The sequence below is a fragment of the Gracilinanus agilis genome, chromosome 4 (assembly GCF_016433145.1).
Source record: "Gracilinanus agilis isolate LMUSP501 chromosome 4, AgileGrace, whole genome shotgun sequence".
Lineage (NCBI taxonomy): Eukaryota > Metazoa > Chordata > Mammalia > Didelphimorphia > Didelphidae > Gracilinanus > Gracilinanus agilis.
In genome coordinates this window covers 406952583-406976698 of record NC_058133.1, presented here as the reverse complement: position 1 = coordinate 406976698, position 24116 = coordinate 406952583, and the positions used below count along the sequence as shown (strand labels likewise).

The 24116-nt window shown below is 35.6% G+C and overlaps 1 protein-coding gene across 1 annotated transcript in view; it reads right to left on the bottom strand.

The window, feature by feature from the left end:
* Positions 1–24116, bottom strand: part of GRM1 (glutamate metabotropic receptor 1) — a 418809-nt gene that overhangs the window by 307085 nt on the left and 87608 nt on the right. Inside the window, exon 2 of the mRNA XM_044675454.1 lies at positions 3279–3528. Within this exon, the coding sequence (XP_044531389.1) occupies positions 3279–3528 (250 nt within the window). The remainder of the gene's footprint in view (positions 1–3278; positions 3529–24116) is intronic.

The following is a 24116-nucleotide window of genomic DNA, read 5'->3' as shown; positions in this document are numbered from 1 at the left end:
GGAAACATCTGGACCAATTTTGAATTCAGGTTCTCCTGACTCCAGGCCTGGTTCACTGAGCCACTTAGCTGCCCCAAGACTGATGATTGATTCTTTAGTTGAGGACTATAGTATTCTATAACTCACAGCCATATTACATCATTAAGAAAACATGGCAGTTTAAAGGGGTCATAAACAAAGCATTTTCGAGCTGGGAAAGACTTTGGAGTTCCTCTACTCCATTTCCCCTCTTTAGTATCTTTTCCAGAAATGAAATCTGCCAATGTCATCTTCCCAATATTTCTCATGATTCTGGGTTTGGCTCAAGAACGGCTGAAAGAAAAGAGTCAGGTTCATTTTATCAGCAGGTATTTAGTCATTTTCTGCCCTTGAGATTTGATGTACACATTATGGTTCTATGCATCGTGACCATTCCATTCTGTATCTCAAAAAGGCTCATATGCTTTTGTTTGCCTTCTTGATGATAAATCATTTTTATGAATGAACCTGATGCCATGTTTCAGAGAAAATGTACAATCTCCATAAAATAAATAGCCCTTCTATTTTTGGCCTGAAAAACTGCTAAGTTTGGGTTCTTTCCCATATTTAAACTCTGAGTAATAGAATGAGAGACTAAAATAACTTCCACTCATTCAGTTACCAACCTCCCATATCCCATTCAATAAAAAGGAGACAGAGAGAGAGAGAGAGAGAGAGAGAGAATTAGTGATAGTGTAGCATCTCCTAATTCAAGGATATTAAGAACATGTTTCCAGTTATATGCTAGGGTCCTGGCAGAAATGGCACAATCAGGAATTATTTCAAAGTGAGAGAATTCTTTCCCTTTAAGGGAGAAAAATAGTTATACTCATCTTTGTTGTTTCATACAGAGAATAATGTGAAAAATATGCTCATACCCAATATGCAATGGATATATAAATAACCCATGGTTCAATTTCCACCTTCTTCTATGATACTAGATAAAAAAATTAAGAAATTATGACATGGAGTTAATAAAAGTCCCCCTCCTTTCCAGGGTTGGTGTAAAAATCAAATGAGATAATAATCATAAAAATATTGTGTATATAGATGACTATAATAGAAAGTACAGTATGAAAGTGCAATACAAGGCTAACTGAAGAAAATGTTATACAATTTCAGAAGATGAAGAAATTAGCTTTTACTCAGGAAATTTTGTATGTTTCTAAACTACTTCTTACTTTTCACTTCCTTAGTGAAAATGTGGTAAACTAAGCTGGCCAAATCATTTTAGCTTCTGTTTACTTCAGTGAAAATGGAGAACAATGGCCTAACACTACTTATGCATGACCTTTTGTATTCTCAGCAGCAGACAAAAAAAAATAGCATTTATTAAGCACCTACTATATGCCTTTGCATCACAATGAAATAAGGAACTTTATATAGGAAGCAAGTCCGTTTCTCAAGGAGCTTTCAAATGAGAATAAACACACTTGCATAGGGAAAACACATGTGAAGATATTATCACTTATTACTAGTATATCTAGCAGACCAGAAAATAATGTTTATGGAATTATTCATGCTTGGATTACTCAGAATGCATTTTCTTTATAAAATAGACATTTTCATAGACATTTCATCACATTTATCATACCTGTGCAAGCTCCCTAAAAGTTAGGTGAAGAATCTCTTGGGATACATTAAAGGCAAGTATTTCTGCATGGTTGGCTAATTTGAGATTGAACTTGAGAAAATATCATTTAACAAGAAGTGCCTCTAATAAGAATAATTTTTCGACACCCATATTACTGGGTTGGAGTGATTATGAGGTCTGAGTATCTACTGTCTATAGCTTTGATGGATAAATTAAGGGCTTTCATTGAGCACAGCCCTATGGTACCTCTGATTACTTCCTTTCCATTCAATTAAAGAAATAAGTTTCCCTCTTATTTGGTTCTTATTTAGATGCACACCCCCTGGGCATCTTGTTGAAGAGGTTGCTTATGTAAAAGTATGACACTTTCTGCTAATATTTCTAGTCCTTCCCAAATTCACAGTGAATCATAGTTTGTCATTTGAAATCTGCTATCTCTATTGTTAATTAGGGCATGGAGTTCTGGTACCCATTCCCCTGAGAGTGGTCCATCAAGGTGATAGTAAAATCTGCTTTTTTACCGTAGGGGACTCGGTGTCTTTGAGGGGTATAACCTGGTAGCTGGGTAAGGGGAGAGTGACATTGAGCCTCCACTCCTATTCTACACCCACTGCCCTTAACTTGGCTGCTCCACATAAAACTCAACAATAAGAGAAGAGGGAGAAGTCATTTAAATTCTGACAAGAGGAATCAGATTCAGTAGCCTGGGGTCTGATTTGTCTCTAGTAAAATTGGCTAGAGGGAAAGAAAGCTATCAGAAATGAAAAAGGGCAGGAAATCTAGTGATAGTGATCTGACAAGAAGAAAATACATTTTAATTCAGTCAAACTCCATGATTCCTCCTAGTGATTGTAAGGATGGGAAGAGAGTCTCATCTCATAGACTCTCTCTCTCTCTCTCTCTCTCTCTCTCTCTCTCTCTCTCTCTCTCCCCTATCATAACATTGGTTACTTGGCTCTCATTATTCTTATAAGAGAAGAGCAGCAATTCCTCATTTAAAGAATGTGGGGGAAAGAATCAGTATAACTAGTGATCCAAAACCCAGATGAAAACAGAGAAGTATCGTAGAGCTCATCCTCTTTAAATACACATGATGCATAAAGAAAAGCAGATATTTCTAATAGAACTCATTTCACCTCATTTGGAAATGGGGATTCCCACATACATATCTTTTCCTCCTTCAGGAGACATGAAAACGGTACTTACTATCATCAAAAAACTTTGCTTTTTTCCATTTTTTTGTCCAGCTTTGCCCTTCTTTGTACAGCATCATTTTCAAATGTCAGTACTTTAAATATAAATCTCCCCAGGCTCCTCTGTCTCATCCTTCACTTCTACCCCTAACCCTCCCCCCATATATATGCCAGCTTACTATGTTTGGTCAAGATGGACCCAGGAGCAATTGCATTAACAAAAATGTCATCTTCCCAAGACAATACAGAGAACCCTGACCATCTCCCACCCCTTTTGTTAGAAATAGCAAAGCTCCTATTTCTCAGCCATTTCATTACTCATTGCAAACCATAAGTAAAAAGAGGTGAGAAGAGCCCTACTATCAATGCATACTTTTGCCAGAGTTTACTCCATCTCTTCTGAAGTTATAAATCAAACCCTGCAGGTGTACATGCATAGCAGTCATGGATGAGTTCACAAGGAGAAGACTTACCTGCCGATGAGTAAGAATTCTCCTACAACTCCCAGACGTTTCATAGCACTCAGGAGCCCTCTGACTGTCATCCCTTCACAGAAGCAGACCACCACTCTGGCCTTGGGTAGCCTCTCCCGGAGCTTGCGCAGAAGCCGATCGAAGCTTTTCTCTCCAGAATTACTATAGATTTTGTCTGAGTGAGCAATGCATAGGCCTTCCTGGGCAGCCAGCTCTTTGAAAGCATCCATTCCACTTTCCCCATAGTTTCCTAATCAAAAATAAACAATAAGTGTTTATAAGCAGTATAGTAGCATCCTCCAACCCCCTCACTTCTGACTCAGCTTCTCTGGCTTCCTTGACAACTCAGCTCAAATTCCCTTTCCCTGGTCCCCCAACTTTTCCTCTCTTTTCCAGTGTCTCCTTTCTGAGATTTCTTTCCTTCTATTCTGTTTATATCTTGTGTGCATATAGTTATTAACATATTATCTCCCGTGTTGGATTATGAGCTCTTCAAGGGCAGGGATGATTTTTTTTTGCCTTTCCCTGTAGTGCTTAGCACAGTGCCTGGCCCATATTAATAGGGTAATAAATGCACAACAGACAGACCGAAAATCCAGTCACAAATCAGACTATCAGAGGTAACATTTGCACTGTAGGTATTCTAGAAATGAATAAGAGATGAGACCTTAAATGTATAAGACGCGTAATAGACAGATGAAAATAGAAGTCCTAAGGATATTTGGGAGGAAATTTAAAAAACAGATTTGGAGACAACTATCTCTAGAGGGATGAGACAAGAGTAAAAATATTGAAAACAGGTGTCCAAAGAAGAAAAAATAAAGGAGAAAGAAATTTGTCAGAGGAGAAAAGATGGATGAAGCTATATGAGATGTGTTGAACTAGTCATGGCTTGGATACCAAAATTTGGTTATAGACCAATAAAAATAATATAACATTTACTTAAAGTAGATTGATTTGTAGTGACATGGTAACCAAAAATTTTTTTAAGTGTCATGGAATAAACCAAGCATGAAATGAAATGAGTCTGTGTGTCATAATCTCCTGTATGAATGATGTTGAGAAGTAAGTGACATCCGTTAAGCCTTCCCAGTGATTTCTTCTTGAACTCTCACAAAGTTGATAATTCAAAATACAATAGGAGCTCCATCTGGTGGCTAAAGTCACAAGTCTGGGCATTTGTGGTAACAAGTTCAAATCCTGTTGATATTTTTTTTTATTAAGTACTAAAATATTTTTCCACTGTCAAATAACTATGTTCTCCACATCAGTTTCAAGTCATTCTTCCTTTGTCCAAAGGTGTTCAAAGTAATATACTTTTAACATTAAATATCAAATAATTATCTTTATTTATATTATATAAATATATATTCATATATAATTGTATTTGTTTAATATTATTAAATATTAAATAATTAAACCTGCAATTAAATAATTAAATTGAAATTTAAGTTAGGAATATTAAATAATATATTTATATATTTTATATAAATATTCTTGGTAACCAGGACTATAGATAGTAAACTGACTGGGTAGGGACTGTCTCCATTAGGTTGTTCTTTATAAATATTCATTTGCCTTTTTATAGTCTTGCACTGGCACATTTTATGATTTGAAAGAAAAATTATGTGATGGTAATTATTTCTGTCAATACATATTTGTAGAACAGTTTAATAGTTAAGTGATCCAGAAATCAGAAATTGGGCATTGAGTCATTAGAAGAAATAAATCAGAGTAAGAAGGCTATGAAGCGCAAAGGCAGATATGATGAATGTGACAGCTGATTGTGTGAAATGAAAGGTCACTGTTACAATAAGCGTGATTCATTTGAACTGAGTTAATTGTGAAGGCTACTTGTCTTGGGCTCGATCAGAAAGTAGATTTAAAAAAAAAAAAAAAGATATACGGCATAGGGAAAGTGTGTGGTATGCCAGCACTGCTTTGAATGTTAGCCAGCTATGTTGTCAGAGTCTGAATTCTCAACTGATAGAAATTCTCAGATTCTATTGTTTACTGACACTAAACCACTAGGAGGTTTTCACTACAATAATTCTATGTTCAGGTTTACCATTTTTCCCCTGAGACAGTAGGCATAGTTCCATTAATCTTCTGAAGAGTCATGTCTACTTTGTTCTGAATTTGTTCTGTGTTGTTCCAAAAGTAAACTTAGTTCACTTGGTGCAAATTATAAAGAAGATTTTTGCTAAGAAAAGAAAGAATTTCCTAATGACTAGGATGGACTAGGCTATCTCATGATGAAATATGTTCTAATATGTCACTTGAAAGTATTAAAACTGAAATTGGATTGGCCATATGTTGAGGATTCTATGGAAAGAACTGTTGTTATTGGGTAATGAATTGGCTTAGATGACCTTGAAGATTCTGAGTCTGCTGGCCACTTTTCCAAGAAAATTTAGTAGGTTTTAAGATTTTATATATAATAGCAGTAATAGAAACTTTTAGAAGAAAAAATCAAAGTAAAAAATTTCAATATGATGATTATAATACATTACAGAATCACAGATTCTCAGAATGAGAAGAGACCTTGGAGATCAGAGTTCTTAACCTAAGGCCCATGAATTTGTTGCAGTTTTACAAAATATTTTGATAATTTTATTTCTTTATAAGTTGTTTCCTTCATAACCACATTATTATTATAAGTGCATATTATTTCATGCACTTGAAGCATTCTAAGGAGTCCATATGCTTTATCAGACTGATAAATGCATTAAAAGTATCTCATTTGATTCTTAGATAATTTTAACAAATATGATGGTTTTCGTTATGTAAGCCTTAAATTTGCTTCTTTGCAACTTCTGACCATTGCTTCTGGTTTTGACCTCTGAAAGCAAGAAAAGTAAGTCTGATCCCTCCTTTATGTGATAATCCTTCAAATACTTGAATACAGCTAACTTGTCTCCCTTATGGCTTCACTCTCTGGGATATTCAATTCTTTTAACCAATATTTTTATAAATCATTTATTTCTTTGGCAACTAACCAGTATTTATTTTTTCTTCCCAACAATGAAAATTTAAAACAAAACCCTTGTAACAAATATGCGTAGTCCAGCAAAACAAATTCCTACTTTGACTATTTCCAAAATGTATTTCATTCTTCATCTTTAGTCAATCACCTCTCTTCCAAAAGAAGGGTAGTTTTCTTCCATTAATCCTCTGGAGAAATGGCTGATCAATGCATTGATTAGAGTTCTCAGATCTTTCACAGTTGTTTATTTTTAGAGTGTTGTTGCTACAATATAAATTGTTCTTCTGGTTCTGTTCACTTCAATCCTAGCTGTCCTCCTCTACACATTATTTGTTGTAAGAAAATAAAGGATATATCCCAACAGAACATATGATTTAGGAACAATTTCTCTTTTCTCTCATTTGTCCACTTGCTATAATGATTAATTCTCATAATTAGCTCTTCATGTTCTTTTTTCCCAAAAGTAAATGTTTAGTTCTGTTACTGTGCCCAGTTGGCCTTCAGCTTAAACAACAAAAGAAAGGGGTAAAATTAATAAGGAAAATAATTTATGTACAAAAGCTCTCAGCAAAGAGGCTTCCTCCTGAGCTGAGTTGGGAAAGATGCTGCTATTCAACATTTTGCCCCAGCATAATGAATCTACCATTGTTGCCAATATGGGGGTGCAGAGGTTATTTACACAACCACATGTGCTAATGGTTTTTTGTTCTATGTGACATTAGACTCCATTAAATTGTTGGGATTCAATGGTGACAACTCTAATCTGTTAATTGCTCAGTTGGTAAAATATCTCTAAGTAGGATAATTTTCTAACAATGTGCTAGATACTGGAGTTACTTGATCTTCACTTTCAGTTTAGATACTTCTTAACCAGGTTATTTGAAAAATGTCCTACAGAATTTTCTGTAAGATCACTATGTTGTTCTTAAATTTCAGGTTATTATCAAGATATATAGATACTGTAAGTGACCTACTTATGATTATTGCCCATGGAGCCAAGGATCCCATCCTTGTTATATGCTTTTCAATAGGAAAGAACAATTACAGAATCTGAACTAAGGAACATCTTTCTCCTTTCTAGATTACAAATACTTATTTCTTTGTGAAAATCATGCCTCCTCCATACACCTGCTGGGTTTTCTATATTTAAATGTTTCCCTTTGTTTCTAGGTTGTTGGGTTTTTTTCAGAGGTGGGAAGAGGGAAGATCATTTTATTAAAAATATCTAAAATGGGCTACGTGTGTAAAATACCTGGAGAAATTTCGATAGCTAGAATCAAAAAGCAAACATTTTCATTGTGGTCTGTTGTAGGGCAGAGGAGACATTAGCGTCATGATAGGTATTGCCAGTCCATATGTAGGTATGCTTTACCTGAATAAAGAAGCCCTTCCCAAGGTTCTGACATCAGAATTCCATTGGCTTACTAGGTATGATTTTTTTTTCTTAGATGGCTTGCCTTCATGATTTGATTATTCATGCTGAATTAAAATAAGAGAAAAATTATTTTTTTGAATTTCAGCCCTTTGTAAGTATACTGATCAAATTCCAGAAGGTATGACTCAAAAAATTCAAAATGTAGGGGCAGCTAAGTAGCTCAGTGGATTGAGAGATGGAAGGTCCTAGGTTCAAATCCGGCCTCAGACACTTCCTAGCTGTGTGACCCTGGGCAAGTCACTTGATACCCATTGCCCACCCTTACCACTCTTACACCTAGGAATCAATACACAGAAGTTAAGGGTTTAAAAAAAAATAAAAATAATAAAAAAAGAAATAAAAAAGAAATTCAAAATATATGAAATTCTAATGTTTTCATTTTGGTTTAAAGAAGGAAAAATTCCTTCTTTTATAATTAAAATTGTATTAGCATCTTTAATTTTTACATATCCTAAATTAACCTTTGTATGTCTCCCAATATTTCTTCCCAAAGAGTCATTCTATATAGAAAAGAATATTTGGAATTTGTATTTTTAAAAAACTTTTTGAAATTCCCTTTGTTTCCCATTTTGTCTGATTTATCTAGGTTTTACCCTTCTAACTTTTCGTATTTTCCTGCCTCATCCAGGCCTCCTTTTCTATTCTAAGTATCTAGAAGTAGTTTCTAACTTCCTCATAATTCTTTCCTATTACTCAGCTGATGTTACCAGCCAATAACTGGAAGAAATTGTGTCCATTAAACTCCCTCCTTCCATACAAGTCTCTGAGAGGCAAGAATTAATCCACATTTTAAAAGAAGTTCCAAAAAAAGAGATTCCATAATCTCCTCTGGAGACAATATTTAAACATTGTTGCTCAGAAATCCTCAAGTTTATCTAAATCCCTTTAGAATGAAACCTAAGCCCATTTTCACTTCTTTTTATTTCCTTAAAAGAAGAAACTGGCCATGACCCCAATTACAGCAACTCTTATGCTTCAAAAGTCATACTTCAGGGGCAGCTGGGTAGCTCAGTGGAGTGAGAGTCAGGCCTAGAGACAGGAGGTCCTAGGTTCAAACCTGGCCTCAGCCACTTCCCAGCTGTGTGACCCTGGGCAAGTCACTTGACCCCCATTGCCCACCCTTACCAATCTTCCACCTATGAGACAATACACCGAAGTACAAGGGTTTAAAAAAAAAAGTCATACTTCAGTCTTCTTTTCTCTTGGGCTAAAAGACATAAAAAGCACCCTTTCATTCATTCAACACACAATTATTAAGTACCCACTCTCTGAGAAACAAAAAAATGAACCAATCCCTCTCCTCGAATTCACATTTTTTGGAGGAAGGAGGAACATGTATGCAAAGCAATCAAATGCAATATCTATATACCACAGAGATGTAGTGCATAATTTTGGAAGGAAGAAAGTACTAGATATAGGGGACAGGAAGGTTTCAGAATAAGCTTCCTGTAGGAAGTGGCACTTGAGCTGAAGCTTGAAGGAAGTCAGAAATTCCATGAGATCAGGATGAAGGGCATTCTAGGCATGAGTAACAAACTATTATATAAAGACAGTGAAGGAGGAGATGAAATACACTGGGCAAAGAAGAGCAAATTAGGCCAATCTGACCAGAACATAAGGTGCATAGTTTGAAGAAAAGTAGAATGTAAGAGGTCTAAAAATGTAGGCTAGAACTAGACTATGAAGGGCTTCAGAAGCCAAACAAAGGACTTTATGCTTTACCCTATAGGCAGGACAGAAGCACTAGAACATTGTTGAGCAGTGATGTGTCACATCAATGTGCCAGTTGAATATAGGGTAGATTGAAAAGGGGAGAGAAATGGATGCAGTGAAACCACGTAAGAGACTATTGCAATCATCTAGGTGAAAAGTGATAAAGACCTGAACTAGAGATGAGTGGAGAGAAGAGAAAAGTTGTGATATTGTGAAGGTAGAATTGAAAAACAACAACTAGTCAAATGTGTAGGTACCATGAGAAAAGGGGAAAAAGTTAAGGAAGACTCTTAAGGTTGCAACCATTTACCTAAATTATAAGAATGGTGATATTTGTCCCAGAAATCGGGAAGTTAAAAAGAAAGGAAGGAAAGAAAATGAAGTTTAAGGTGCCTCCAGAATGTCTATTTGGAGATGTTCGAAATATATGTTACTAGACCTCAGGAGGGAAAAAAAAGAGGTTGAATGAATTTCCACATTTCCTCCAAGTTTTGTCATTTTCACTTTCTGTCATAATTGTCAATCTAATAGGTATGGAGTAGTATCTCAGAGTTGTTTTAATTTGCATTTCTCTAATTAATGAGTTAGAGCATTTTTTGCCTGACTAGAAAGAGCTTTAATTACTTAATCTGAGAATTGCCTGTTCATATCCTTTGACAATTTAGCAACTGGGGAATGACTTGTATTCTTTTATATTCAACTCATTTCTCTAGGTATAAGAGAAATGAAGTGTTTATTAGAGGGACTTGTAAAAAATTTTTCCACCACCGTAATTGCTGTATATTATTCTCCATCCTATTTGTGACTACCACTTCCCCTAATTTACCCTCTTTTCTATCAGTCCTACCCCTTCTCTAATCTCCTTTCCCTCCTACTTTCTTGTAGGGTAAGATAGATTTCAATATCCGATTGATTGTGTATATTCTTCCCTTAGTAAGCCAATTATGATGAGAGTAGGGTTCATATTCTCCTCTCCCCACCTCTCCATCTTCCCCTCCACTGTAAAAGTTATTTTATTTTAGATAATTTACCTCATTCTATTTTTCCCTTCCCCTTCTTCCCAATGCATGCCTCTTTCTCATGCCTTAATTTATTTTTAATATCATCCTGTCATATTCAGCTTACATTCCTAGCCCTTTGTTTTTGTATATCCCTTCTAATTATACTAATAATGAAGTTCTTTAGAGTTATAAGAATCATCATGTAGAGATGTTCACAATTTCTTATTGAATGTCTAGATTTCTCTTTCCTGTTTACCTTTTTATACTTCTCTTAAGTTTTGTATTTGAGAACCATTTTTTTTCATTCAACTCTGGTCTTTTCATCAGGAAGCTTGAAAGCTTTCAATGAACATCCATTTTTCCCTGGAAAGATTATGTTGTTTTGCTGGGTAAGTGATTCTTGTTTGAAGTACTAGCTCCTTTGCCCTCTGGAATGTTATATTCCAGGTCCTCTGATCCTTAATGTAGAAGCTGCTAAGTCCTGTGCTGTCCTGACTGTGGTTGCACAAGGTCTGATTTTTTTTTCTTTTTGGCTGCTTGCAATATTGTCATCTTGACCTGGAGTTGTGAAATTCAGCTATAATATGCCCAAGTTATAATTTTGGGATCTCTTTCAAGAGATGATGAATGGATTATTTCCACTTCTCTTTTGCTCTCTGGTTCTAGAATATCAGGGCAGTTTTCCTTGCTAATTTCTTGAAAAATATCTAAGCTCTTTTTTTGATCGGGTCTTTCAGGGAATCCAATAATTCTTAACATTATCTCTCCTGGATTTATTTTCTGGGTCAGTCATTTTTCCAATGAGCTATTTCAGATTTTCCTCTATTTTTTTTCATTCTTTGACATTGATTGACTGTTTCTTGTTGTCCTATGGAGTCATTAGCTTCAAGTTGCCTAATTCTAGTTTTTAGGACATGATTTTTGAGTGAGTTTTCATGTCCTTTTCCCTTTGACTAATTTAACTTTGTAGAGAGTTATTTTCCTCAGAGAACTTGTATACTTTTTTTCCCATAAAGTCCATTCTGTCTTTTAGGAAGTTCTTCTCTTTGCCCTAGTTTTGTATATTTTTTCCATTTGGCCAATTCTGCTTTTAAATAAGATCTTCTCTTCATTGGACTTTTGTGCCTCTTTTGCCAATTGTCTTGTTCTGTTTTTTTTTTTAAGGCATTGATTTCTTCAGTATTTTTGTTGTCTCTTTTACCAAGCTGTTGACTATTTTTCATGATTTTCCTGACTCACTCTCATTTGTTTTCCCAGTTTTTCTTCTACCTCTCTTATCTGATTTTTAAAATCCCTTTTTGAGCTTGTCCATTTATTCTTTTGGGGGATGAAGAACAATTAACATTTTTCTTGGAGATTTTGCATGCTGTTTTGTTGTCTTCTTCTGAGTTTGTGCTTTGGTCTTCCCTGTCACCAAAATAACACTCTGGGTTGAATTTATTTATTTTTTGTTGTTGTTTGCTCATTTTTCAGATTTTTCTTTTCTTTTAATTTAAAAGTTGTTAAAGTTGAGCTATGTTCCCACAGTGAAAAGAGCATTATTTCAAGCTTTAGGTGCAGCTGCACTGGTTCTGGGGATTCTATCTGCTTATAGTTTTTTCAAGGTAGTATAATGTAAGGATAGTTGTATTTAAAACTCTCCAGACATGTGCTCTTGTCTGTGAATAACCATAATCATTCTTTTACCCCTTGAATTGTGGTCCCTTGTTCCCAAGTGTCCATAAGCACCACTATGTGCTAGTGTTCCTCTTCACCCTGAAACCTCACTCCAAGCTTGCTACCTACATCTGTGTATGGGTAATGCAATAAGTGTCTTGCACCCAGAGCTAGCAAAGGGACCCCTCCAATCTCCTTCTGAACAATTATCTGACACATACACTCGACCCACTCATTATGTATGACTGAGAGCTCTGGAAGCCTTTGCTGCTACTTCAGCTCCACCTAGGGCCTGTTGCCAAAATGGGACCTGCCCTGGAGTGGTACTTTGTGCTCCACTTCTACCCTGGTGCACTGATCCCTTGTACCAACCTTCCAAGTTGTTTTAAGCTAAAAAAATTATTTCTCCCATCTTTTTGTGGTTATGTTGCACCAAAACTCATTCTGAGGCTTTATATAATAGTTTTTGGGAGGGTAATTTGATAGAGATCAGATGGATCCATGTACCTTCTCCACCATCTTGGCCCATAGTATTTTTTTATTTTTTTAGTCTCCCTCCTAACTTTCCTTTCCATTTTCCCTCTTACCTTCTTGCTGCACTCTATTGAAATAAAAGAAAAACCTTTATAAAAATATGCAGTCAAGCAGAACAAATTCCCATATTGGTCATGTCCTAAAATATTGTTTCATTCTCTTTTTCTTCATTCAATCTACCATTTCAAAGCTGTGAGAGATTTTCAATGTGTTTGCAATTTTTTAGAGAAGAACCCCAACTCTGCTTCTTTGTCTCTGTGTCTGTTGCTCCCGCAACCTGTCTATCTATCTGTCTGTCTTTCTCTCTTTCTCTTACTCCCTCTACCTCTTGTTCTCTGTTATGCAGAATTAGTTCTGGCAACTTAGATGTGAACCAACTGCTTTCTGTCGTAGTACATAGGGATAATGACCACTTGAACATAATGTCATTCATATATTAAATTAGTATAAAACCTAATGCTGCCCAGGACTTCAGGGAGGCTGAGTGCATGGTGGTGGAACCTGGGAAGAATTCTAATCAGCACTTCTACACTGCTCCCTCACTTTCCCCAATTATGTTTCACCTCAGAGAATTAGAGCCTATCAGTAAGAGAGAGGGGAGACAACTGTTTCTAAATGAAAATTTTTGAGTTAAATAATCCTGATCATTTTGTTTTGAACTCCCTCCAAGTTCTCCACATGATTTTAGATGTTAAATTTGACCCAGGGTTTATAAAGATCTTAAAGATGTTAAATTTGACTCAGGACCTATAAAGATCTGACTAGTGCTGAATATAATGGGAAGACTACCTGATGATTCCTTTAGTCTATATTCCTATTTTCCAAAGTCCTAAATGTTTTACTTTTTTTTTTTATTACAGAGTTTCATTGTTGACTAATGATCACCTTTGTATTCCCTAATGAATCCTAGACCTTTTTCTGCTTTACTTGCATTTAGGCAATTCTTTGTCTTATGTTTAGACTTTCTATTGAAATCCTTAAATTTATTGTATTTCTATACTTATCCTGATTGGAATTAATAATAAACTTCTGAAATCCCTTTTTGCTTCATAGTCCTATAGTCATCTAAATTCAATACACTCAATCAGGTTTCCAAGCCTTAAAGATTTTGTCAGTAATGTGTCTGATATTTTAAGGCAGGCAGCTTAGCAGTGCAATGGATAGAGTGCTGGACCTGGAATCAAGAAGACCTGATTAAATCCTGCTTCAGATGTTGCCCAGCTATGTGACTTTGGGCAAATCATTTAAACTTTAGTCACTCTTAATTTCCTTATCTGTTAGATGTGGATAATAATAACTCCTATCTCCCAAAGTTATTTTGAGAATCAAATAAAATAATTTTATAGTGCCTTGAAAACCTTAAAACACTATATGAATGCTAGTTATTATTGTTATTTTCATCATCTTCATCTTCCTCGTTCAACCAACTCATCAATCATCTCCATTCCATTCCTCCATTCCTGCTTCCATCAAACTAGTGCAGACATGTTACCTATCTCATGGACAAGAATTTCTTAACTGTCCTAATCTCTACTGTCTCTACTCCAACCCCTAATTTTTACCCCATTAGCATAACATTTGTCATTTAACTACATCATCCTGCCATTTTTGACAATTTCCAATTTCCTACAAAATAAAATAAAATTCAAATGCCTCAGTCTGCCATTTAAAATCTCTTTCCAATTACATCTTCTACTATTCCTCTTTTTTCCCTATCCTAACTAAATCAGACTATTCTCCAATTCCCAAATATACACCCTTAATTTTCTGTCCCCATGTCTTTGCTTATGTTGTTCCTTCCATTGTAAATGTTCTTCTCCAGCATATTCATCTGTTGAAATCTTACCCATTCTTCAATGCCTGGACCAATGTTTCTTTCTCCAGGAAGCCTTTTCTAATCTCTCACAACCAGATATGATCTCCTCTTTCTCTGAAGATCCTTGCCACTTTATTTGTGCCTCCGTAAGAGTATTTGCCATAGTAAGCCCTCAAAGTGTAGAGGAAAAAGTCTGGGGGAAATCTTCCAAGTACATTGACTTCAATATGAGGTTTGCAAATCATACAAGTCATTGAGTCTGCAGACACACCCAATTTGGTCGAAAACCCTGAACATTAGCATCAGCATGATTTTCATGGGGAAAAAAGAGGAAAAAAGGTAGAGATTTATATCAAAACTATAGAAACAAACAGAGGAATGGGTGTTAGGGTGTCTAAGGTGAGACTGCTACTATTGTCATTAAATTGGATTAGATTGGAACATATGTCCATCCTGTAGTTGTCTTGTTTTGAGGGAATTTTTACATCCCCCTGGAAAAGAAGATCTAAAGTCTCAGTGGAGCAGGAAATCTCCATTCACTTGGCCAATCTGTGTTTCGTTTGTAAAGAAACAAGGCAACAAAGGGCATTTCATAAGGGAGAAGTTGATACCACAAATTTATAGTGAATTACAGTTTTTTGACAACAGGGGAATTTGACATGTAGCCACTCTGATATCTAAATTATTAATATGATTTTCTTCTTAATTGAATATATCTATACATTATATATATTTAAACAATTAGCTTACTATTAATCCTAAATATTAGAGTTGATTCAACTCAGGTATGAAGCCTAGTAACATCTGGCACCATTTCTTACTGCAAACTCATATCAATAAACTGTTTCAGCTTAATAATTATTGTTATCAATTAATTATTTCTAACTAAATCAAATTTATTAAAAATCAGGGATAATGTCTTCCTTTTCTCTATATTCTTTAAAATGCCAGTATTGTTGCCTGACTCCTAAGAGATACTCAAGAAATAATAGTTAAATTGAATTGAATTACCAGTTTGCCTTTAAAATAGTCATTATAGGTAGGGGCTTCTGGGTTAATATGGCAGCAGAGTAAAAAGCAGCTGCTTAACCTCTCCTAATCCACACATACAGGACTCCTCAAGAGGACATAAAAACAAATCCATAAGAATGAAGAGACCCCACAACAGGGCATTGCATTGAAGGTACATGGGATTGGGGCATTTCATTACTATAAAAGGGTGAAATAGCTCTCACTAAAAAGTGAGCTGAGCAACCCCCTCCCGCTATACTACCTACAGAGCCAAAGCCAGTGCACAAGAGTTAGATCAAGTTCTTGGCAGCTCACCAGTGCTGGCTCCTGTGAGGAGCAAGACTTAAAACCCCAAGAGGCTAAATAACCAGACTTTGAACGCAGACCTTGAGCTCAGGTGTGGACACAGGCACAGACTCAGGCTCAGACATGGACCCTGAGTCTAGTTGAGAACCTTAGATAAGGACCCAGTGCAGAGGGATGCATGACTGTGCAAGCAGCACCCTGAGATTGTTAAAGGAGCTTCAGGTAGAGGAACAAGCAAGAGAACCATTAGAAGGCTTGACCCTGAGAACAACTAGACCTGAGACCTCAGGAGTTTAAAGAGTGTAGACATACCCTGGGGGTGAGGATAAAGCTGAGAGGGTTCCCGGCTAACAATGGCAAGCCAGTCACAAGAACACCAAAACAGAAAGATCAAGATGAAATCTTTAACACTCTACAACTTTTACACTGAAAAAATCCAGACAACAGAGCAAACACCAGAGGAGAACAGACAAGTAATCATATCCAAACCTTCCCCAAAAAAATGAAAATTGGTCACAACGTCTTGAAGAGTTCAAATCTGAGTTCATGAGAAATATGGAAGAGATTTGGCAAGAGAAGTGGGAAATAGCTCAAAAGGAAATTAACAGGTTAAAAGACAGAAACTCCCAATTGGAAAAAGATGCCCCCAAATCAAAAGAATTGATAAGCAAATTGGAGGCCAAAATCAAACAGCTAGAAAAACAGGATACACCAAATCGAAAAGGAAAATCAAAAGGTTATAGCAGAAAACCAGTCTCTAAAGACCAGAATTGGGCAAGTAGAAGCCAATGATGTCTCAAGACAGCAAGAACAAATAAAGCAAAGTCAAAAATTTGATAAAATAGAAGGAAACATGAAATATCTCAATGAGAAATTGACAGAACAAGAAAACAGGTCTAGAAGAGACAATCTGAGAATCATTGGTCTTCCTGAAAAAGCAGAAATTAATAGAAATTTGGACTCTATAATAAAAGAAATTATTCAGCAAAACTGCCCTGAAGTTCTACAACAAGAGGGCAATATAGACATTGAAAGGATCCATAGATCACCCTCTACACTAAACCCTGAAAAGACAACCCCAAGGAATATAGTAGCCAAATTCAAGAGCTTCCAAGTAAAAGAAAAAATTTTACAAGAAGCCAGAAATAGACAATTCAGATATCAAGGAACACCAATCAGGATCACACAGGATCTGGCAGCCTCCACACTAAGAGACCTCAAGCCTTGGAATATGATATTCAGAAAGGCAAGAGAACTGGGTCTACAACCAAGGATCATCTACCCATCAAAACTGACTATATACTTCCAGGGGAAAGTATGGGCATTCAACAAGATAGACGATTTCCAAGTGCTTGCAAAGAAAAGACCAGGACTAAATGGAAAGTTTGACATCCAACCACAAAAACCAAGAGAAACATGAAAAGGTAAATAAGAAACAGAAGGGAAAGACTGAAAACTCTTATGTTTAAATTTGCCTCTTTAAGGGCTTTAATAAGATTAAATTATTTGTATTCCTCTATGGATAAAAGTTAGGTGCAATCTTCAAAAACTGTGTTCACTATTGTAGTAATTAGAAGAATTATTCACAGGGATGGTTGGAAAACTAAATGGTCTAAGATGAGACGGGGTGGGGGGAGAGAAGGGGGTGAATAGTAGATGGCACCAAGAGGAACTTGAATGAATAAGAAAAACAGGATATTCTATACCACACAAAGAGGGCATGGGAAAGGGAGGTGATGAATACTATTATAAGAAGGAGAGGAAGAGAGCATTAAGAGGCAACGTTTAAACATTAAAATAAAAAACAGGGAATTAACCCTGAGAGGGAAGAGTAGCTATATCCATTGGGATATAGAATTCTATCTAACCCTATTGAGAAAGTCAGAAGGGATTAACCAAGGGGAATAGGGGAGTAGATGAGGTCAAAAAAGGGAAGGGAGGAAAGGGGGAAGGGAATTCATTAGGCCTTAAAAAATAAAAAGAGGAGAATAATAAGGGAGGGGGTAGTAAGGGAAGTAAATCACAGGAGGGGACAAGAGGGGGTCTAGTCTAAAACAAACCACTGGTTTAAAAAGGAAATAGCATAAGAAGAAGGGGTAGAACTAGGAGAGGATGCCAAAATGTTGGGGAATACACAACTGATAATCATAATTCTGAATGTGAATGGAATGAACTCACTCATAAAATGGAAGCAAATAGTAGAGTGGATTAGAAACCAAAAGCCTACCATATGTTGTCTACAAGAAACACATATAAGGCAGGTGAACATACACAGGTTTAAGGTCAAGGGTTGGAGCAAAATCTTTTGGTCTTTGAATGAGAAAAAGAAGGAAGGAGTGGCAATCATGATTTCTGACAAAGCCAAAGTAAAAATAGATATGATTAAAAGAGACAGGGAAGGGAATTACATCCTGATAAAAGGCAGTATAGACAATGAGGAAACAACAGTACTCAACATGTATGCACCAAATAGCATATCATCCAGATTCCTAAAGGAGAAACTGGCAGAGCTCAAGAAGGAAATAGATAGTAAAACCATACTAGTAGGAGATCAATCTATCTAGGAGATCTATCCTTCTTTAAGATATGGATAAATCAAACCAAAAAATAAATAAGAAAGAGATAAGAGGGGTGAATGAAATCTTAGAAAAATTAGATTTTATAGATATGTGGAGAAAAATAAATAGGGACAAAAAGGAATTCACCTTTTATCAGCTGCACATGGTACATTCACAAAAATTGATCATATAATAAAGCATAGAAACATTGCAAACCAATGCAAAAGAGCAGAAATAATAAATGTAATTCTTAGATCATAATACAATAAAATTAATAATTAGTAAGGGCACATGGAGAGGTAAATCAAAAACTAATTGGAAATTAAATAATATGATTCTCCAAAACCAGTTAGTTAAAGAAGAAATCATAGACACAATTAATAATTTCATTGAAGAGAATGACAATGATGAGACATCGTACCAAAATCTGTGGGATGCAGCTAAGGCAGTACTCAGGGGGAAATATATATTCTTGAGTGCATGTATTAACAAATTAGAGAGGGCAAAGATCAATGAACTGGGCATACTAATTAAAAAACTAGAAAGGGAACAAATTAAAAATCCCCAGCTAAAGACCAAATTAGAGATTATAAAAATTAAAGGAGAAATCAATAAAATTGAGAGAAAAGAACTATTGAATTAATAAATAAGACTAGAAGCTAGTACTTTGAAAAAACAAACAAAATTAACAAAGTATTGGTCAATCAAATTTAAAAAAGGAAAGAAGAAAACCAAATCATCAGTACCAAAGATGAAAAGGGAGACCTCACCTCTAATGAAGAGGAAATCAAGGCAATCATTAAAAACCATTTTCCCAATTATATGGCAATAAATATAGCAATCTATGTGATGTGGATTAATATTTACAAAAATATAAATTGCCTAGATTAACAGTAGAAGAAATAAAATACTTAAATAATCCCATATCAGAAAAAGAACTTGAACAGGCCATCAAAGAACTCCCTAAGAAAATAATCCCCAGGACCAGATGAATTCACAAGTGAATTCTATCAAACCTTCCAAGAACAACTAATTCTAATACTATATAAACTATTTGACATAATGAGCAAAGAAGGAGTTCTACCAAACTCCTGTTATGATACAAATATGGTACTGATCCCAAAGCCAGGTAGATCAAAAACAGAGAAAGAAAACTACAGACCAATCTCTTTAATGAATATAGATGCAAAAATCTTAAATAGAATACAAGCAAAAAGACTCCAGCAAGTAATCAAGAGGATCATCCACCATGATCAGGTGGGATTTATTCCAGGAATGCAAGGATGGTTCAACAGTAGGAAAATCTTTCACATAATTGATGATATAGACAATCTAACAAACAAAAATCCCATGATTATCTCAATAGATGCTGAAAAATCCTTTGTCAAAATACAACATCCATTCCTATTGAAAACACTAGAAAGTATAGGAATAGAAGGACCTTTCCTAAAAATAATAAACAGTATATATCTAAAACTACCAACAAGCATCATATGCAATGGGGATAAATTAGAATCCTTTCTAATAAGATCAGGAGTGAAATAAGGATGCCCACTATCACCTCTATTATTTAACATTGTACTAGAAACACTAGCAGTAGCAATTAGAGAATAAAAAAAATTGAAGGTATTAAAATAGGCAATGAGGAGACTAAGCTATCACTCTTTGCAGACGATATGATAGTCTACTTAAAAAATCCTAGAGAATAAACTAAAAAGCTAGTAGAAATAATCAACAACTTTAGCAAAGGTGCATGATACAAAATAAATGCACATAAATCATCAGCATTTCTATATGTTTCCAACACATGAGAGCAGTAAGAGGTAGAAAGAGAAACACCATTTAAAATCACTTTAGACAATATAAAATACTTGGGAATCTATCTACCAAAACAAATACAGGAATTATATGAACACAACTACAAAACACTTTCCAAACAATTAAAACTAGATCTAAACAATTGGAAAAACATTGATTGCTCATGGGTAGGATGAGCTAACATAATAAAAATGACCATTTTACTGAAATTAATCCATTTATTTAGTACCATACCTATCAAACTACCAAAAAACTTTTTTAATGAATTAGAAAGAATTATAACAAAGTTCATTTGGAAGAACAAAAGATCAAGAATATCAAGGGAAATAATGAAAAAAAAGCATGAAGGAAGGTGGCCTAGCAGTACCAGATATTAAGCTATACTATAAATCAGTGGTCATCAAAACAATATGGTACTGGCTAAGAGACAGAAGGGAGGATCAGTGGAATAGACTTGGGGTAAGTGAAGTCAGCAAGACAGTGAATGATAAATCTAAAGAGCCCAACTTCTGGGACAAAAAATCCACTATTTGACAAAAATGTTGGAAAAATTGGAAAACAATATGGGAGGGATTAGGTTTAGATCAAGATCTCACACCATACTCCAAGAAAAATTCAGAATGGATGAATGACTTGAATATAAAGAAAGAAACTATAAGAAAATTAGCTAAACATAGAATAGTATACCTGTCAGGTCTATGGGAAAGGGCAAATTTTAAAACCAAGCAAGAGTTCGAAAAAATTATAAAATATAAAATAAATAATTTTGATTATGTTCAATTAAAACGTTTTTGTACCAACAAAAACAATGCAACTAAAATCAGAAGGGAAACAACAAACTGGGAAGAAATATTTATAACAAAAAACTCTGACAGAGGTCTAATTACTCAAATATACAAGGAGTTAAATCAATTGTATAAAAAATCAAGCCATTCCCCAATTGATAAATGGGCAAGGGACATGAATAGGCAATTTTCAGATAAAGAAATCAAAACTATCAATAAGCATATGAGAAAGTGTTCTAGATCTCTAATAATTAGAGAAATGCAAATCAGAACAACTCTGAGGTCCCACCTCACACCCAGCAGATTGGCTAAAATGATAGCAAGGGAGAGTAATGAATGTTGGAGGAGATGTGGCAAAATTGGGACATTAATGCATTGCTGGTGGAGTTGTGAACTGATCCAGCCATTCTGGATGGCAATTTGGAACTACGCCCAAAGAGCTCTAAAAGTCTGCCTGCCCTTCAATCTAGCTACAGCATTGCTGGGTTTGTACCCCAAAGAGATCATAGATAGACAGACTTGTATGAAAATATCGATAGTGGTGCTATTTGTGGTGGCAAAAAAACTGAAAAATGAGGGTATGCCCTTCAATTGGGGAATGGCTGAACAAATTGTGGTATATGCTGGTGATGGAATATTATTTTGCTCAAAGGAATAATAAACTAGAGGAATTCCATGTGAACTGGAAAGACCTCCAGGAATTGATGCAGAGTGAAAGGAGCAGAGCCAGAAGAACATTGTACACAGAGACTGATACACTGTGGTAAAATAGAATGTAATGGACTTCTGTACTGGCAGCAAAGCAATGACCCAGGACAATTCTGAGGGACTTATGGTAAAGAACACTACCCACATTCAGAGGAAGAACTGCAGGAGTGGAAACACAGAAGAAAAACCACCACTTGAACACATGGGTTGATGCAGACATGGTTGGGGATGTAGACCCGAAATGACCACACCAATGCAACTATCAATAATATGTAAATAAGTCTTGATTGATCACACATGTTAAAACCAGTGGAAATGTGCTTTGGATATGGGGGTGGTGGTGAAGGGGAAAGTAAAAACATGAATCATATAACCATGGAAATTTTTTCTAAAAAAATTAAGTATTTAAATTTTAAAAAATAATAAAATAAAATAGTCAGCATAGCCATCCTTTACAATCCAACACTGATGTCACATCTTGGCATGACATTCATTCTGAGTTCTTGTTGGCTATGCCAGTTGAAAAAAGGAGCTGACAAGGCTTAGCAATATAAGTCTTTAAGTATGTAAGTAACAATGGACTGTGTTGTCTATAACCCATCACCTTCAATTTTAAAAGGATTGTTAAAAGAAACACTGCCTTCAGATAATGTTGTTTGAAAGGTAGGTTAGTATGAGTAAACCCTCATGTAAAAGTCTAGCCTTTTGATGAGCTATAAAGGAAATTACAGAATTTTAAGAGTCTGAGATCAGAATGGATTTTTTTGGCATGAGAAATAACTAGATGGAGAGGGAAGTTGGAGTGTCATATCAGTTAATCAATTAACATTTATTAAGTGCCTACTTTGTGCCAGGCACTGTGCTAAGAACTAATGCTACAAAGAAAGATAAAAGATAGTCACTGCCCTTGAGGAACTCACTATCTAATGGGGAGGCAATATACAAATAATTATGTACAACCACACTATGTACAAGATGTATTGAAAATCACTAACAGAGAAAAGAATTCAAGAGCATTTGGGGAAAGTTTTCTGTAGAAACTTTCTGTAGGGGTTTTACTTACAACTTGAAAGAAGTGAGGGAAACTAAGAGACAGAGATAAGGAAAGGGAATATTCTGTGTTGTAAACTACGATTTGGCTAGATTATATGATTTATGAAGTGTTTTCATTTGAGGAAATTCAGTTCTAAGGATAAGTCACTTGAAAGAAACTCATAATTAGTAAGACCCAGGGCCAGAACTTGGAACAATGTCTTTCTGATTCTGAGACCATTTTTTTTTCACTAGACCATACTTAGGTACTCTGCACGTGTGGAAAGGGGGAAGGAAGCAGCCCACTCTGGTATGCCATAGGCTCACTAATATGATTCTAGAATCTTCCCTTCTTTGAGTCATCATGAAAAATAAATACCTAAGTGCTTTTTAAATTGTGGTCCTTTAGCATGGATTTCTTTTGTACTAATTTCACCATATGTAATCAGTGTCCCCAATTTTATCTTTTTTTAAGTGTCATAGTTACTTTTTCACATGTTATACTGGGGATGAAGGTGCTAGAGTCCAAATATGGTGGTTCCGTTGTAGTCACTGATAAAAACAAATCACCCCAGAAATGCCAGTGTTTTCCATTTCAAGTCCATGGCTATTTTCCATCTAATTTCATCTACACATGCTCTCAATTTAATCTGATTTAACTAGAGCCCATGCAAAGCTACCAGCAAGCTTGTTTTTTTTCTCTTAATGGTCTTTGGGCATTTTATGAGACAATACAATTCACAAACTTCCTTATATAAAACATCTTATAAATCTCAAAGTGCTATATGAATGTAATTAGTAATATAAATCATCCACTTTGTTTTGTTTAGTTGCACCTAATTCTTTGTGACCCTGTTTAATGTTTTCTGGGCAAAGATACTAGTTTGCTTTTTCCTTCTCTAGCTCATTTTACAGAAGAAGAAATTAAGGCAAACAAGGTTAAGTGACTTGCGCAGGGTCAGACAGCTAATATGGATCTGAGGCCAGGTTTGAACTCAGGAAGATGTATTTTCCTGACTCCAATCTTAGTATGCTACCCACTGCATCACCTAGCTACCCTCCACTTTTACAAATGAACTAAAATAATCTAAACGACTGATGTCCTCTGACTAGCAATGTTACTTGACAAGGAGATGAGGTATTCTCTAAACTAAATGGGTTCTGAGTTCTTTCCATCTCTTCATTTGCTCTTCTAAATTAATTAAATTTCTTTAAGAAAAAAAGAAAGTGGATATCTTTAGGTTTGTCAAGTGTTATGCTGATCTTAACAGAGATATTTGGGGAAGCTGAAGAGATGGCCTAAAACTAGGAACCTGTAGGACTCACTCCTCACACACACACAGGCTAGAGTGAGTAGGGAGGGGTAGGTACTCCTTACTCTCACCCCTCCCACCACCAAGCAGTTGAAAATCAGTTGGAAATGGAGGCAGGACTGATGTCCTCTGGCAAGGCTCAGCAAGGCAAATCTCTAATGATGTT